Source organism: Megalobrama amblycephala, linkage group LG7 (assembly GCF_018812025.1).
Source record: "Megalobrama amblycephala isolate DHTTF-2021 linkage group LG7, ASM1881202v1, whole genome shotgun sequence".
Lineage (NCBI taxonomy): Eukaryota > Metazoa > Chordata > Actinopteri > Cypriniformes > Xenocyprididae > Megalobrama > Megalobrama amblycephala.
In genome coordinates, this window is record NC_063050.1 from 11487023 (window position 1) to 11504424 (window position 17402).

Here is a 17402-nt window from a genome sequence, read left to right on the forward strand (position 1 = left end):
TATGGCTATAAATTAATAATAATAATAATAATAGTAATTATTAATAGTTATTATTATTAAATAAAAAAATAAATATTTCACTGTTGTAAAATACAAAATTAAAGTTTTTAATAAAATAATAATATAACAATTATTATTATTACTACTAAAATAAAAATATAAAAATCACTAACAAAACTCAACAAATTGAGTATTTAAGAAAAATTATATAACATAACAAATAATAATATTATAAACAAAAATAAATGCAATTCCAAGAGGGTCCTCGTACCCTAATAATAATATTTTACTTTACAACTGTAAAATTGCAATACTAATACTTATGGCTGGCTTAATTTCTTCATTTTTTTAAACGTTAAACCATTTATTTATTTTGATGGAAAAACGCAGGGAGCCCTTAAAGCTTCTCTTTTGTTGATTCTCATCAGCATTTCTCATTACAAGTAGAGCACATGCAAACTTGCTTAACGGCTTGCGGAGTGACGTAGCAGCAATGTGATTGGATGATAGTTAACACATGTTGTGTTGGACACAGTGTTTTTTCTCTCTCTCTCTCTCTACACATGATCAACTTAAATTGACACAAAATGTGTTAAAATAGCCATAACACAAAAAAATGTGTTATTAATTAACACATCCTTTTTGAGAGTGTACCCAAAGTAGTGGTGAGCTGCAGAAGACTCTCAGCTCGCCGTTTTCTCTTAGACGGGACAGGACACTCTGTATCTACAAGAACATCAAAGATTTGTTTAGAAATATAGAGCACAAAAGAAAACAAAACTGCTTAGTTCCAACTAAAGGAATCAAACAATTAATACTTGTTCTGGTGTTTGTTCCTCCTGCAGTGCTGGACTCAAATATCAGTCCTGCATCACTGAAAACCCCCATACTGTCCCTTCCACTTCCTGCCGTACAGCCGGTGTCATGTTTCTCTATGATGTCCCAGATCTAAAGCAGGAAAGAGATCAGGTCATTTTAAGCCTGGAACTGCTGAAGTTATTGTACATGAGGTTAATTACCTTAGTCTGAGTGAGTCTGTTCTTGTCATTAAGGACATATACACCCTTATCTACAGCGACCAGCCCAACTATAGCTCCGGGGTCTCCAGTTATTTTCAGGCTGAGCTGATCTCCAGGGCCATATTGCGCCTGGTCCTTCACCTCGACTTTGAGCTGCGATTAAAAACAGTAAAGTGATACTCAGAAATGTTGATGGTAGTGAGAGAACTTTTCCTGGTCATGGTTTCTCAGTTGACCCACCGTTCCCATGCACGTGTCCTTCACGTCGACCCAGACTGAATCAGAAACCACCTCAGACGTGCCCACATGGTAATAAGCCACGAAGCGGAAGGACGGCACCATGTCTTTGGTTACAAGCAGAGACAGAGTCACCAGAGATTGTCCTTTCCTCTTAAACCTGTCTGCTTGAACGATCTGACCTTTACTCAAGATCTGTAGGAATAAAGATAAATATAGCCAGCATAAATTACATAGATTTAGTAGAGTGGCATTATAAACACATATATAAATGAATAAAATTGTGATAAATGGTTTTAACACATCCACAGGAGGATGTTATTTAACGGGACAGTTCACCCAAAAATGAAAATTTGATGTTTATCTGCTTACCCCCAGGGCATTCAAGATGTAGGTGACTTTGTTTCTTCAGTAGAACACAAATGATGATTTTTAACTCCAACCGTTGCCGTCTGTCAGCCGTATAATATGTGTCAATGGGAACTCCATCTATAAGAGTCAAAAAAACATGCACAGACAAATCCAAATTAAAACCTTCGGCTCGTGACGACACGTTGATGTCCTAAGAAATGTAACGATCGGTTTGCGTGAGAAACTGAACAGTATTTATATCATTTTTTACCTCTAAAACACCACTATGTCCAACTGCGTTCAGCATCTGGTTAGTGAGGTCAAAAAACACGCTCTGATGATGGAAGTGATCTCTCGCGCTTTGCTTCAATGAGTGCGAGACATCACTGCCGTTGTCAGAGCGCGTTCAGACCTCACACACCGGATGTGGAGGTTGGACATAGTGGTGTTTTAGAGGTAAAAAATGATATAAATACTGTTCGGTTTCTCGCACAAACTGATCGTTTTGTGTCTTAGGACATCAATGTGTCGTCACAAACCGCAGGGTTTAATTTGGATTTGTCTGTGCAAGTTTTTTTTACCCTTACTGACAAGCATTATACGACTGACAGACAGCAACGGTTGGAGTTAAAAATCATCATTTGTGTTCTACTGAAGAAACAAAGTCACCTACATCTTGGATGCGCTGGGGGTAAGCAGATAAACATCAAATTTTCATTTTTGGGTGAACTATCCCTTTAAGTAAATATTTATTCCACAAACCATTTCATCTAAATTGTATTAAGAAGTGTCACTATGTTAAAGGGATAGTTCACCCAAAAATGAAAATTATTATTATTATTATTATTATTAAATTTACTCACCCTCAAGCCATCCTAGGTGTATATGACTTTCTTCTTTCAGAAGAACACAATCAGAGATATATTTAAAAATATCCTTATTCCTCCAAGGTTAATAATGGTTGTGAATGGTAGGCCAAATTCTGAAGACTGAAAAAATGCATCCATCCATTAAAAAAAAATAAATAAATAAATCATACAACTCCAGGGGGTTAATAAAGGCCTTCTGAAGCGAAGGGATGCGTTTTTGTAGGAAAAATATCCATATTTAAAACTTTATATATTCAAACAACTAGCTTCTAATATATCTCTGATTGTGTTCTTCTGAAAGAAGAAAGTCATATACACCTAGGATGGCTTGAGGGTGAGTAATTCATAGGATAATTTTAATTTGTGGGTGAACTAACCCTTTAAGTCACTTACACTCCAGAAATGATGTAGGTTTTCAAAAAAAAAAAAAAAAGAAAAGAAAAAAAATTGTAATACATTCACATGTATAAATATAATTTGCATAGTAACTCACTCCTAAATAGATGTAAAAATATTGATATCAAACATCTAGGATATACAAATTAGTGTATGAGCACCAATTGCATCATGTGATCCTCACCATATAGGTGAAATCCTGGTTTATTACGCCAGGGCTGTTTCCCAGATTCAAATTGACTTTCATTTGATCACCGATCTGAAGCTCTGCAGTATCAATGCCGATGTGCAGGTAGTTGTTGGAGCCGCCTTTGGGCGTGTATGCCTGAGCCGTCATCTTTTTTGTTGCCTGCTGATCATCGCTTAATAGTGGATCTTTGGTCTTTGCCTGGAAATAAACAATTATTTTGCAGGTTTGCAAAATTTGAAAAGTCATTGAGACTTTGAGTTTTTTCACTCAAGCTCAGGTCTTACAGTGATCTCCAGTGTGGAAGATCCTCCCTGAGTATTGATGGTAACCTTCGCTATGCCATTGGCTTTAGTTCTGCCTCTGACCCCTCCAGGATTGACCTCAACTTCCACATTTTTAGCAGGTGTCTGGTCAGGATTTGTTACATAGACCTTAAGAAATAAAAAGAAACATTAAACAATAGCATCATGTATCTGAGGCCAGCGGAGGATAGTATCCCAGCTAACAGAATTTTATTATAAGAACATTCTCTAAATATTCAATGTTGGTTCGGGGAACGTAAAATCTTCCAGTTTTCTTGACGTTAGAGGAACGTTTTTATAAGGTATAATGTTCCTCAAATGTTCATTCAACTTAATTTTGATTTAAAATTCAACATTCTAGGAACGTTGATTTGTAACATTCCAAGAACATGAAAATGTCCAGTTTCCTTAATGTTAGTAGAATGTTATTTAAAGGTTAGTATGATGTTCCTGAAACATTCTTTCAATCATTCAAACACCTGCTGTGAACAAACACTGAAAGAAACAAAACTACAAAAACAACACAAGAAAAGTCAAGAGCTGAAATAAAGCAAACACTGATCTCCATAGTGGTGATCTCAAACTAAACATTTTCAATAAGACATCAACATCTAAACCTCTGTTAATTCTCAATAAGATCTTCTGCAGACGTGTGACAGAAATAAAGTCAGTCTGGTTAGTAATAAGTGAAGCTGGTAATGCTGTTTGTGGAGTTGTTTAATCAGATCTTCAGAGATTTAATGTCTTATCTTCAGTTCATCTAAGGCTGTGGCTGAAGAAAGTTGTAGTTTGTGTTCTTATTTCTCTTTCTTTCAGTGTTTGTTCACAGCAGGTGTTTGAATGATTGAAAGAATGTTTCAGGAACATCATACTAACCTTTAAATAACATTCTACTAACATTAAGGAAACTGAACATTTTTTCTGTTCTTGGAAGGTTACAAATCAACGTTCCTACAATGTTTTATTCTAAATCAAAATTAAACTGAAAGAACATTTGAGGAACATTATACCTTATAAAAACGTTCCTGTAACTTCAAGAAAACTGGAAGTTTTTATTGTTTCCAGAACCAACACTGAATACAGTATTTAGAGAATGTTCTGATAACAAAATTCTGTTAGCTGGGTTGATCCCGTTCTTATTTATTTATTTATTTTTTTTTCCATGGTTTTATACCGAGACATCAAAGGACATCCCAGGTTTGAAGAATTGTGGTGTTCTTTTGAAGTGGATGGTGTACGGTGATGTCACAATCTGAATGCCTCTCCTGTGAGCTTCCACCATTTCACTGCCTGAAACACACACACACACACAGTTATTAGACATTTTTCAAGGTGAAGTCAACCATGGAAAAGTCACCATTGTGCTGCTAAAAACCTAGCAACTCTCAAACAAAAATCCAAAGTTTGCAGCCTCTCAGTTCAATTTTCTTACCAGTTTCTGTTAAAACACTGGCTGAAATGTAAAGAGACTTCCCAACTAGCTGGAGGATGTCTGGGAAATTTTCCTTGATCATTGTTCTTGTCAACTCTGCCTCTCCTTCTCCATCAAATATCTACAGAGAGACAAAAGGCGACAAATGTTTGTTTGTTTGCTGTTGTTTTTGTTTTACTATTTTATAAAATTATTTTTTTTAAAGGTTTACTATTTAATACAATTTTATTTATAAATGTATTTATCATTATTATTATTATTATTTTTTTCTTTTTTTTTTTACATTTTTACTATTTTATAGAACTATACTGTTACATTCGGTTACAGTGAAGAAGAGATCTTGAGGCAGGATCTAATCGCAGCAGTTACTTTTATAAACAATATAGCACATGATAACACAGGAGTAACAATACCAAACTAAATATCGACAAGAACGTACAAATTTCAACTGATAATGAAGGCTATTTATCTCAGACTAAAGGGAGGGAGAAAACAAGAAAAAGGTTGGATTAATCAATAAACAAATTAGTAACCATAGCAACCAATGGACTGGGACAAAGGAAACATGAACTAACACAGGAAAAACTAGGAAGTACAAAAAATACAAGTCCACTAAACAGAAACCTCATGTGACATACACATTATTACTATTTTATAAATTATGGGTTTTTTTTTTATGTATAAAATTAAACATATTTTTTTTACTATTTTACAGCAGTACTGTAAAAGTACTCACAAACCCTGTTTTGTAATTACATTAGGATTGCGATATGAATTTTACATCTCATATTTCTGTTGTTAAATAATTACCCTAAAAGAAAAAGGCATATTCATACTGAAACTGCAGTTATGGTGAACTACAAACATACTTGTACAAGTGATGCATTTTTGTCTCCAAATTAAGATGTTTGTGTTATCTGTGATTACAAAGTATAAATGTATAAGCATGACTCGCCTGAACTCTTTGCAGTGAGGCAGCAATGCTGATTTTCTTCTCATTGTCTACCACACCAAACACCACAAAAGCACTTCCTCTAACCTTATTACCAAACAGGTACCTAACAAAACAAATATAATGTCAAACATCCCTTGTGAAAAATCTTGAAACAACTTATGTCACAGAAATTAAAAATACACATGGATTATACTAGAAAAACTACTACTGAAGAGTACTAGATTAGATTTTTGCACAGTGAAACAGTAAAATAAACAACTAATCTCCCGTCGTACTTAGCTGATATGTCTACTGTCAGAGAGCGCTCATTCACATAGAAGAAGGGTTTTCTTGGATTTAAGGTCACTTCAAAGCTCGGCAACACTACAAAAATAAAACAAAAGTTAAATAAAACGATTATTCAATATTTCATACAGCTTTAACAATAGAATATTTTGTTCTCTAGATGAGGCAGTAAACTTACCATATTCCATAACTTCAAACTCAGTAGTGAAGTTCTTTTGTGGTGTATTTGAGTACTTTGCAATCAACTTCCAAACCCCAGGACTTCAAAACAAAACCAGCAGAAAACACAAGAATCTTAATCACAGAGACTGTCTGCACTATGATAACTGATAATTCAACTTTACTGAGTAATGCAACAAACCTGGCAATTTCAGGCAAAGGAAAGTTTTCAGTCCTGATGCCTCCCCTTGGAAGGAACTTATCTCTGTCGAGTGTGATGCCTTGAGGATTCTTGTTAAACAGTAAAAATGCAACACAAATTTAGCTATGATGTCAAGTGGAAGCAATGATAAGACAATATAGGTGCTTGTTAAGGTTCAGTTATTTCATCTATGAGTGTAAAGTATTTAACTGAGTACCATGATATCGACTGAGACAGAAACTCCATCAAATGGATGTTGATCAGGAGTTAAGGAGAAGACCCTGTAATTTACTGGAAAATAAATTGTCAAATATTACTTCATAAGCTTCATTTTATGTAAAAATCGAATGCATAACAAAGTAACAAACAACCACGTTTGGTCAGGGATAAGATTAGTAAATGATTCTATTTTATGATTCTATTTCATTCTGATCATCGTTGTTTCTGACTTTCTTTTGCAAAAAAATGATGTTTTGGTAAACACAGTTACAAAGACCACAAACTCCCATGAAAAGCCAAGAGTCAAACTACCCAACTAAATGAAACACTGATCACCATAATGGTGACCAAATATTTTCAAACAACAACATCTAAACCTCTGGTAATTCTCAAAATGAACTTCTGCTGAGATCTTGAGAGATTTATTGTCTTATTTTATCTTAAGTTGATTTCAGGCTATGTGGTTTTAAGTCAGTTGTAGTTGTGTTTCATTTTCTAAGAGTGCAAGCATGATGTTGAATAAACATCACACTGTAACATTGATTCAGTGCCATTACCATTGATTTTTTTTTTTTTTTTTTAAACTTTAACATTAATTGCGGGTGCAAAAGTTAACATTGACACAACATTGATTTAACATTATTTCAATGGTTGCTTGCTATCTGGGTTATGACCCATCCACAAAATAAACCTTAATCTTACCTGTGCTAGCAGGCGTGTAGATGGGCTTGTCTGTCTGTACAAATATATATCCAGACTGGAATGAGACCATGACCACTTTCTCCAGAGTGCTGGATGGAAATTGAGCTTGTAGATACACATACTGCTTCTCCAGAGGATCATCAGAGAAGTAGTTCTGATCACCTGGGATCTGAATATCAGAAAATCAGTCAACCTGAAATAAATCTGTTAATAAAATAATGAGAATGAGACATCACTGCACAGTTATTACAGAGCTCTCACCTTTATATCGGTAAGGATCTGGTAATTGTTGTCTGCAGTCAGTGTCACTGATTTGGACAGTATTTCCAGGTTCTTCTTTGGGTGGTTCTTTACTATGATCCTTACGTTCAGGTTTCCTCCAGTGTGATCCTGAGCCTCCACAAACACGTTCTCTGAGGAACCCACTCTCAGCAAATTAGGAGCTGACAAAACATATCTGAGGAAGTGAAAATTAAGATTTATATTTGTCTATTACAAGAAATAATCCTTTTTTGGACATTTCGAAAATTAATTTACTTACAGTGGGGTACATAATGTGAACAAAGGAAAGCACAGAACGATGGCAGTCAGTGTCACTACGTCCACATGCATCATGTTCACCTGCACCTTTGTCTCTGTTAGTGACTAAAATGAGAACATTGTTTCGACTTTTATAATTCATCTACATCCCTCCTCATTTCAAGATATCATCATTGTTCTCAGAGCTAACTGTTGAGTAACTGAAGTATGATCAAGCAGAAGAGCATTGGTGTACATTTGTGTTGTGCAACTCTGTGCAAAAGAAAGCGTTCAAGACTGTTAACTGTTACATTCTTGGTTGCCTAAAACCCAGTTTCACAACAAAGGTTGCTTGTGTCTATAATCTTCAGACTAAGGGTGACAAACAAAATCCTGCAATGGCAAAGATAATGTTTGCTTCAATTGTTTATTTGCACATTCTTCTTTTCTTTCTTTGCTGGAAGACAAAGGTGGAAGGGAACATCGGTTTAGATATTGAGAAGCACCCAACAAAATCTTGTTATGCTTTTGTTATGTTATAAGAGCATGTCTAAAATACATTAAACATGCAACAAGTTATTTTTGTAACTGGCTTCTTGAATATCTTAATTTAAAAATAAATTAAAGATATGTTAGCCAAACAAACTTTTTGCATGTTAGAATTTGCTGACTTCCTGATTTCTTCACCCAGTTATTTCACAAAAGGGCTTGTACCTTCATATGCAAACTCATAGTAAACTTGTAATTAGAGAGCACAATTGCTCAATATAAAAAATAATATAAATATGCAATAATCGTTCATGTTAAAGAAGCTCTCCAACATATGAGAGAAAAAGTACCTTTTTAGCTTGGTTGACTTGTTGACATGCAAAATGAAATCATCCTCCAGTATTTCACTTGCTATTTTTTTTTTATTATTATTATATGATGCTTTCTATCTGTAAACGTCTCATGAGAATTGAAAGCAAGTTCCTGTTTTACTGTATTTAAGGCCTTTATAGATTACTAAACAAATTTAAGCTCATGAAAACATTTAGATGGGGATCGATTTGGCGAGTTAGGTGATGCTAAAACACGAGAACCTGTATCACATCCAGAATGATGTTCTCATCCAAGAGGTACCTCAACCTGTGAACATGAATACAGAATAGTGTTGAACACTATTTACAGCATCCATACAGCACAGACAAGCAGTAACAATTACAGTATGAGTTTTAAAAATCACTAGAAAATACATTTAGGAACTTATCTGAGTGTTGGTCCACCTTTCCAAAAGTTTCAAAGTGAACCAATAAATTCATATTGGGGAAAACCTGTTCATACTGTTGAAAGCGTTTCACCTGGTTATTTAGGTTCCCTGACAGAGTTTACACTGGAGTGAAACACACCACTGTCCTGAACTGAACATGTTCAGTTCTCTTTCTCTCTCTCTCTCTCTCTCTCTCTCTCTCTCTCTCTCTCAATAATTTGGTTGAACTAGGTCCATCTAGCCAATTTACATGCACTGTTAGACCTTGCTGTAGAAAAACATCCAAATTCTGACAGTAACAAACCATTTTCCATTAAAACAGTAATATACTGTAGACAACAATGCATTCTGGGTAATATTTGTCATTTTCGAGAAAGTAGCCTACAGGAATATACTGTGAGTTAACATCGCTCAAAGTCGACACTCAGAGGCTGCGTTCTAAATCACACCCTGTACCCTCATTCACTATTCCCTACATTAGTTCACTAATATAGTCCACTTGACTGAGTGAATGAAAAGAAGTGAGTGAATTCAGACACTTTATGAACACCTGATAAGCAGAATCACTGAAGGACAGAGAAAAAAGACCAGAAAAAAGAGACGAGCAGAAACTCAAGAACTACAACTGACTTCAGCCACACTGAGTGTCAAACCAGTTTACAAACCAGTTTCATACATGTACAGAAGTTCTTGTTGAGAATTAACAGATATGGATGTTGATGTTTTATTGAAAATAAAAATTTATTGAAGTTTGCAGTCACCATCATAGTGACCAGTGTCTGCTTTAGTTGTGCTCTTGACTCTAACATTAGTTTTCTCTGGCTGCTGTAACTGAGTGTTTATAAAACATGTTTGATATGGCAAGAAAAAGTCAAACATAAAGTTGATCAGGTTTTTTGGCTGTAGTGATGATGCTGTAATCACCTTGGACTTGTTTAAAGGTGCTAAAGAGGATGTTTTGTTTTATACATTTTTGCAATATTACTTGAAACTGTCTTTACTAACTGATAAAAGACTATTTATTGGGTGGGCTGAAAGGAATAATATTAATATACATCATCTGTGCACAAGGTAGGGCCTTAAAAACATCAGCCAATCGTTTACGCGATGATTGGCCCTCTGGCTTGTCAATCACTGCCATTACGTTCCTTGTGAAAGACGAGTGCGGCTGCGCGCTCCAGTAACTTTCCACACTCCACAGGCGCCGCATGCAATGTTTTTGTCAGGAGTAACAACTGCAGATTATGAGTTACCTGCGGTGAGTCCGACATAATGAATCCACTAACACGACACAGCGAATGCCGGTGGTAAACATTCGTGTTCCAATACTCGCGCACGAGTTTTGGGAGGCGTTCCCTTGAAATGAGCTGTGAAGGAGGGGGGTTGTTCTTACGCATGTGCTCATTTCAAAAACTCACTAACAGTCTTTGGTTTCTCAGTCGACGAAAAGATCCTCTTTAGCACCTTTAATTCACTGATCTTTTTCAGTGTTTAGTCTTTTAATGGGTATTTTGTCTTTATTGATTATACTATATCTGTGATTCAACAGCAAAAGAACCAGCAATACTTCAATAATCAGTTATTTAGGAGAATATATAAGACTTAAAGTGCATAAAATATTTTGAGCTTCTGCATAACTTGGACAGCATCAATAATCAGAATATAAATCTCAACAATGGTGACATCCAAAAGTTTAATGTTGCAATGCATGCTGGATGCCAGCATTGAATAAAACTCCCAGCATGCACTGCAGCATGAATAAATTATGCAGCTTTATTGCCACCATTGTTGAGATTGATGTGCTGATTTTTGATATCTGTGTGTGTGTAAAAAATGTTCCAGCTTTTTTGTGCATGTGTTTAAAAATAAACTCTTTTTAGGTAATTGTTGTTGGAACTCTTGCTGGAGTTTCACAGTGGTGATAATGTAAAATATTAGTCTGTTAATAATGTAACAATAGATAAAACATGGTATGAATTCAGTGAATCAAGAGACTAGGTGATGGTTAGGTCTGCACCCACACATAACTATCAGCACTCAATGATTTTTTTCTCCACATTTGTTTCTGCCATAACAAAAGTGACTTGAAAAAACAGTTTAAACAGCCAGAGAAAAAAACAAAAACTGGTGTATAAAAAGTCATGGGTAAAGAGCTCAACTAAAGCAAACGCTGATCTCCTTCAATGGTAACATCAAACCAAACATTTTCAACAAAACATCAACATCTAAACTTTTGTTAATATTCAATAAGATCTTCTGTAGAAATAAAGTTAATCTGGTAATAAGTGTAATAATGTGTAATGGCTGGAAGACAGTTGTAGTTTCTGTTAGTTGTAGTTTAAGCCTGTGCTGCAAGAGAAGATCAAGAGACACTGGTGATATGCTGCATGTTGTTTTATTTAACAGATGGTGACTGTAGTTGTTAGTGTAGTTTTTATTTGAAATGTTTTTTTGAACTCTAAAGAAATAAGTTCATAGTAATAATATGTATATGTTATTAGCATATAATTAAAGTTAGTAAATTTAAATGGCAGTCTGAGGCAGTTGGTTTCTGCAAATGAAATGAGGTAACAAGTTTTAATTTAGTGAATGGTATCTTTACAGTAACATACTGTAGATTACAGTAAATAACTGTACGATCAATAGTAAATTACTGGCAACAGTGTTGCCAGTAGTATGTAAAAAAGCCTGGCAAGGTCTAACAGTGTAGACAAGTAATGGATCTTTAACAGACCACTTTTTTCTTCTCTTATAAGATAACCAAATTGCATTCAATATAATGTATTTATTCACTTTTTCAAGCTATTTTTTTTTAAATATTCGTTATTTTGTTTTCTCAACATTTATCACCTGTTCAATGAGGCTAAATCTGAACTTGTTATCCTGAGTGAACTGAACTCTCACATTTTCCGTGCCACTGGGTGAGTGGGTTCCCTTTAGGATGATGTCATGACTATGGGCCAGATTTACTAAACAGGGCAAGTTAGTGTGAGAGCGCAATTCCAAAAAAGCGCCAATGGGAGTGGAAAGTTTTGAGCATGATCTACTGACGACGTGCAAATTAAAGAACACAGACGCAGCCGGATCCTTTTCGGTCACCGTGATTTTGCCAATTAAGACAAGCTCCTGGATCAACATATTTTGTAGATCCTGGAACAACATTCCTATCCGAAAATTTAGTCCTAACTTTTTCCCAACCCCTAAACCTAACTCTACCCATAACTATCATTAGGGAAATGATAGTTGAATAACACTGTTGTGGAAGCACCTAACCCTGGTTGTAAGCCTAAACTTGACATAATGGTAAACTTGTCCCTTAAATCTGATTGGTTGATTGGAATGTTGTTCCAGGACCAACAGAGATGTTGATCCAGGAATATGTTGTACTTGGTGAAATCACCAAGGGGGTGTAAATAATGGCACATATACCAGTAAATTATCATTAGTGTAACAAATGGAGACTCAGGCAGGAGATCCAAGTGCAGCATTTATTTACAAGTGAGAGTGGTCGAACAGGCTGGGTCAAAACAGGAACAAACAGGAACAGTGAGGAACAGGCAGAGTCGTAGTCAAGGGACAGGCAATGATCAGGACAGGCAGCAACGGGTCAAAAACAGGGAACAGGCAGTAACGGCAACAAACAGGCAGACAGGAATGATAATGCTCGGAAATAACACACTGGATAATCAAGACTTTGCGGTGAGGTGGTGTGTGTGACAGACTTTTATAGTCCTGTAAATGAGCTACAGCTGGCTGTGGTGATCAGTGAGGTGTGCAAGGGTGGATGTGGCCGATGCTGATTGGTGGTGAGTGTGAGCATGTGACTGGCGAGGGGGATGATGGGAAATGGAGTCCGGAACTAGACAGGGGCAGACAGTGATCGTGACATAGCGCCCCCCTCCCGGAAGGCGCGTCCTCGCGCCGTAGAGGACACCAATAAGGGAGGGGGGGGGTGCATTGGAGATCTAATGGGGAACGGGAACGGATCTCCAGTGCAGGTTCCAGGAGCTTGGGCAACCATGGAGGGTCAGGAGCCTCGGGCAGCCACGGCGGGTCAGGAGCCTCGGGCAGCCACGGCGGGGGCAGCCACGGTGGGTCAGGAGCCTCGGGCAGCCACGGCGGGTCAGGAGCCTCGGGCAGCCACGGCGCGTCAGGGGTGTTAGGAAGCCACGGCGGGTCCGGGGCCTTGGGCAGCCACGGCAGGTCAGGTGGCTCAGGCAGCCACGGCAGGTCAGGTGGCTCAGGCGGCCACGGCAGGGCAGAGTCCATAGGTGACCCCAGCGGGTCAGAGTCCATAGGTGACCCCAGCGGGTCAGAGTTCATAGGTGACCCCAGCGGGTCAGAGTCCATAGACTCTGCAGACATAGCAGTTCAGGGGCCCTTAACGGCCATGGTTGAGCAGGATCCCCACCCACAAGCTCCCCACCCTCAGGTACACTGCCCCCCCCCAAAAAGTTCTTGGGGATTTCAGCGGGGCCCTTCGCAGGTTCGTGAGCAAGGAGTTCGGGTGGCGCCGGCAGGGCCAGGCGTGTGGGTGAAGCCGGCAGGGCAAGACGCCTGAGTGGTGCTGGCAGCGCAGGGAGCTTGGGTGGCGCTGGCAGGGCTGGGAGCTTGGGTGGCGCTGGCAGAGCTGGAAGCTTGGGTGGCGCTGGCAGAGCTGGAAGCTTGGGTGGCGCTGGCAGGGCTGGAAGCTTGGGTGGCGCTGGCAGCGCAAGGAGCTTGGGTGGTGCTGGCAGGGCAAGGAAGACCTCTGGAGTGGTCACCAGACCCACAGCGGGTTCGAGGAGGACCTCCGAGCCCTGAAGAGGGGAAGAAGCCTTCTTCCTCCTCCTCCTCTTCTTCCGAGGGTGAGGTGATGAATCACCGGTAGGAGTGGATTCTTGAGCAGACTCACCGGCTGAAGCAGGTTCTGAAGCGGACTCACTGGCTGCAGCGGTTTCTGGAGCGGACTCAATGGCTGGAACACCCCCTACATCCTTAATCACCGAGGGGGCGGCCATCTTGCCCGTGGGCACTGGCAAAGTAGCCATTTTGTCCATCGCGTCCAGGGGGCTTGAGTGCGTGGCAACCGGTGCATTTGACTGCGTTGCACCCGGCGAACATGAGTTCGTTGCAATCGGCGAATATGAGTCCATAGCAACCGGCGAACTTGAGAGCGTTGCAATAGACGCACTTGAGAGCGTTGAAACAGACGCACTTGAGAGCGTTGAAACAGACGAACCTGCTTGCGAAGCGTCTGGCGAGCTTGAGTGCGAAGCGGCCGGCTGGCGGCAGGGCTGGCGGCAGGGCTGGCGGCAGGCGTGGCCAAGGGTGCTCCGTGGTCGTATCGGGGAGAGCGGGCAGCTCGGTGACGGCCTCCGTGGCCGAATCAGGGAGAGCGGCCAGCTCGGTGACGGCCTCCGTGGGCGAATCGGGGAGAGCGGCCAGCTCGGTGACGGCCTCCGTGGCCAAATCGGGGAGAGCGGCCAGCTCGGTGACGGCAGCGGGCTCAGGCTGCTCGGGCTGCTCTGGGATGGCAGCGGGCTCAGGCTGCTCGGGCTGCTCTGGGACGGCAGCGGGCTGCTCGGGCTGCTCTGGGACGGCAGCAGGCTGCTCGGGCTGGCAGACTGTTCCAAAGTCCATAGAGCTCGAGTTCATCCTCAGCGCACGCAGGACAGCCAAAACATAAAAAGTGAAGACAGTCCTCTTGGCCATCATAGGACTGACAGGGAGAGCATGCGGGACTGGAGTGGGCTCACTGGCTGGAGCGGGCTCTGGAGCGGGCTCACTGGCTGGATCGTAGTTGGCGAAGTCTTCTGTAACAAATGGAGACTCAGGCAGGAGATCCAAGTGCAGCATTTATTTACAAGTGAGAGTGGTCGAACAGGCTGGGTCAAAACAGGAACAAACAGGAACAGTGAGGAACAGGCAGAGTCGTAGTCAAGGGACAGGCAATGATCAGGACAGGCAGCAACGGGTCAAAAACAGGGAACAGGCAGTAACGGCAACAAACAGGCAGACAGGAATGATAATGCTCGGAAATGACACACTGTGTAATCAAGACTTCGCGGTGAGGTGGTGTGTGTGACAGACTTTTATAGTCCTGTAAATGAGCTGCAGCTGGCTGTGGTGATCAGTGAGGTGTGCAAGGGTGGATGTGGCCGATGCTGATTGGTGGTGAGTGTGAGCATGTGACTGGCGAGGGGGATGATGGGAAATGGAGTCCGGAACTAGACAGGGGCAGACAGTGATCGTGACAATTAGTAAATCACCTTGCATGATTCATTTAACCCTCTGGCCCCCTTCGGTCATTTTTTAACATAACATTTTAGATTTTGAAATGTTAAAAATCGTAGGACATTATTCGGACATGTTAAAGGGTTGTAAAAAAAAAAATAGTCACACTTACCTTCTTTGCAGTCAAAAATGACCGACATAGGAAATGAATGGGAAATACGAAAAAATACGAAAACTCAGAGGATCTTTTGTTGGTACAAACTACAAATCATGAACTGTGCAGAAAAAAAAAAGTGCACAGCAATGAAGGAGTGACACAATAAAATGTAAATATTGCAAAATAGACACAACCAACCCCCCACCCCCCACACAAATATATATGGACTAGCACAACTATAAGACAGAGCAAGTTTATGCAAATGTGTGAAATAAAATCAATAATTCAGCCACAAAGCAGTAAAAAAATTAACAGCAAGAAAGAGGTTACACACAAAAACATTGAGAGTACAAAACAGAAACACCCACTCAAACACACAACACACCATTATACACACACAAATGAACCAGTTTGGCTGTAACAATATGGTAAAATTGAGCCAAAACTCAAATAAGAGGTTGAAATGAGATCAGACCCAGATTTATTAAGCTTTAATAAAGCATACCTGTTCATTTTTGTTATAGTTTTATTGACTTTTGATGTTATGTGTGACAAAATGCCCTCCTCTGTGTTCAGGCTTGACTGTAGTAAAATTAATGCAAAAACAGACACTTCAAATCAACATTTCAAACCAAAAAAAATCTAAACCTTGACAAAAAGTAGTCTTTAAGAATGTCTAAGTATTAATCCAAATTCAAAACTTAAAAAAATATTTGGCCTACAAACCACTAGAGAATTTAAAAGCCACTTTAAATAGAACTATATATGAATCTAGTGGTTACAACATGGCATTGCATAAGTTTCTCTTTTTTTACTCCCACCAAATAATCTACCTTCAAAAAAAAATGGATTTTAAATGCCTTGTCTCTATTTTGACATGGAATACTGCTTTAAGTGAAAAAAAAAAAAAATGTAAAATTTTACTAGAAAAAAAATTGTGTATTATTTTCAATGGGGAAAAATAGCTAATAAAAATTGTATAAATATTGCATAAAATACAGTATCGTAAAATCCTCAAAATTGTATATAATAATCAAAAAATATTATTGAATAAAAATATATTACATTGGTTTTCCTGAAAAACAAAAAAGTTACTTTTCAAGGCTTCGGTCACTTTTGACAGTAAAAAAGTCAAGTGTGACTCCTAAACGAAGAGGGCTAGAGGGTTAAATTATTCTCCTCCCATAAATTTTGCATCTGAAGAGAAACTCCTTCAAATGCATAAGGTCAGCCGCAAAAATAAATGTGTCCATGCCTTTTCAGCTCTAATTTTTAACTGCTTGTCTTTAGTAAATCCTGACAGTATTTTTTAACGCCAAAAGAGTGTTTGCGCTGGCGCAAACAGTTAGTAAATCCAGCCCTAAGTCTAATCTGATTGGTCTTCTGGCATCTGCAGTGTAATTTTTATGTTTGATGATTTTATGGATGATTTATTACTGCAGTACTTCAGCACAGTTAAATTAGAATAATATTGCCACAGAGCTAATTTGTGTTTTTCTTCTTTTACCTTGGAATAATTTAGCCTTTATTTGCACAGATGTCTTCCAGATTCACAATCTGAATGATAATTCTTTCAGGGCTTGGGGGTATATATTCCTTATAAATCTCTTCGTCTTTACTACTACAAAATAAGCATGAATGAACATCAGACAGTATGTTGAAAGATACAGTACAAATTACCGAAATCTGTTCCATTTCTCCATTTCAGTTTTTCCACCACGGAAAGACGTCAGTAACAGCTTGTAATGTCACATAATATTACATTCACCTCAGGAAAGCAGTTCAATGACCATTAGCTATAAAAATGATCTGTAGTAAGGAGCATGCACTATATTACATAATCATTTTTTTTTTTCAACTTAACCCACTTTAGTGTATGTTTGAATAAATCAGTCATAAATACATGTTATGACAACCACCAATGTTTATATTTCAAAAAATGA

General features: G+C 38.8%; 1 protein-coding gene across 1 annotated transcript in view; it reads right to left on the minus strand.

Annotated features, from left to right (window-relative positions):
- LOC125271342 (complement C3) overlaps positions 1 to 15509 on the minus strand; it is a 35688-nt gene extending 20179 nt beyond the window's left edge. Inside the window, exons 1-18 of the mRNA XM_048195404.1 lie at positions 15475 to 15509; positions 8920 to 8965; positions 7860 to 7963; positions 7580 to 7775; positions 7319 to 7487; positions 6615 to 6688; positions 6398 to 6486; positions 6215 to 6297; positions 6027 to 6114; positions 5752 to 5854; positions 4797 to 4917; positions 4539 to 4654; positions 3347 to 3493; positions 3057 to 3260; positions 1260 to 1451; positions 1020 to 1172; positions 819 to 948; positions 655 to 726 (exon numbers count right to left, since the gene is read on the minus strand). Coding sequence (XP_048051361.1) covers positions 655 to 726; positions 819 to 948; positions 1020 to 1172; positions 1260 to 1451; positions 3057 to 3260; positions 3347 to 3493; positions 4539 to 4654; positions 4797 to 4917; positions 5752 to 5854; positions 6027 to 6114; positions 6215 to 6297; positions 6398 to 6486; positions 6615 to 6688; positions 7319 to 7487; positions 7580 to 7775; positions 7860 to 7933 — 2011 coding nt within the window. The 5' untranslated portion in view covers positions 7934 to 7963; positions 8920 to 8965; positions 15475 to 15509. The remainder of the gene's footprint in view (positions 1 to 654; positions 727 to 818; positions 949 to 1019; positions 1173 to 1259; positions 1452 to 3056; positions 3261 to 3346; positions 3494 to 4538; positions 4655 to 4796; positions 4918 to 5751; positions 5855 to 6026; positions 6115 to 6214; positions 6298 to 6397; positions 6487 to 6614; positions 6689 to 7318; positions 7488 to 7579; positions 7776 to 7859; positions 7964 to 8919; positions 8966 to 15474) is intronic.
- Positions 15510 to 17402: the final 1893 nt, after the last annotated feature.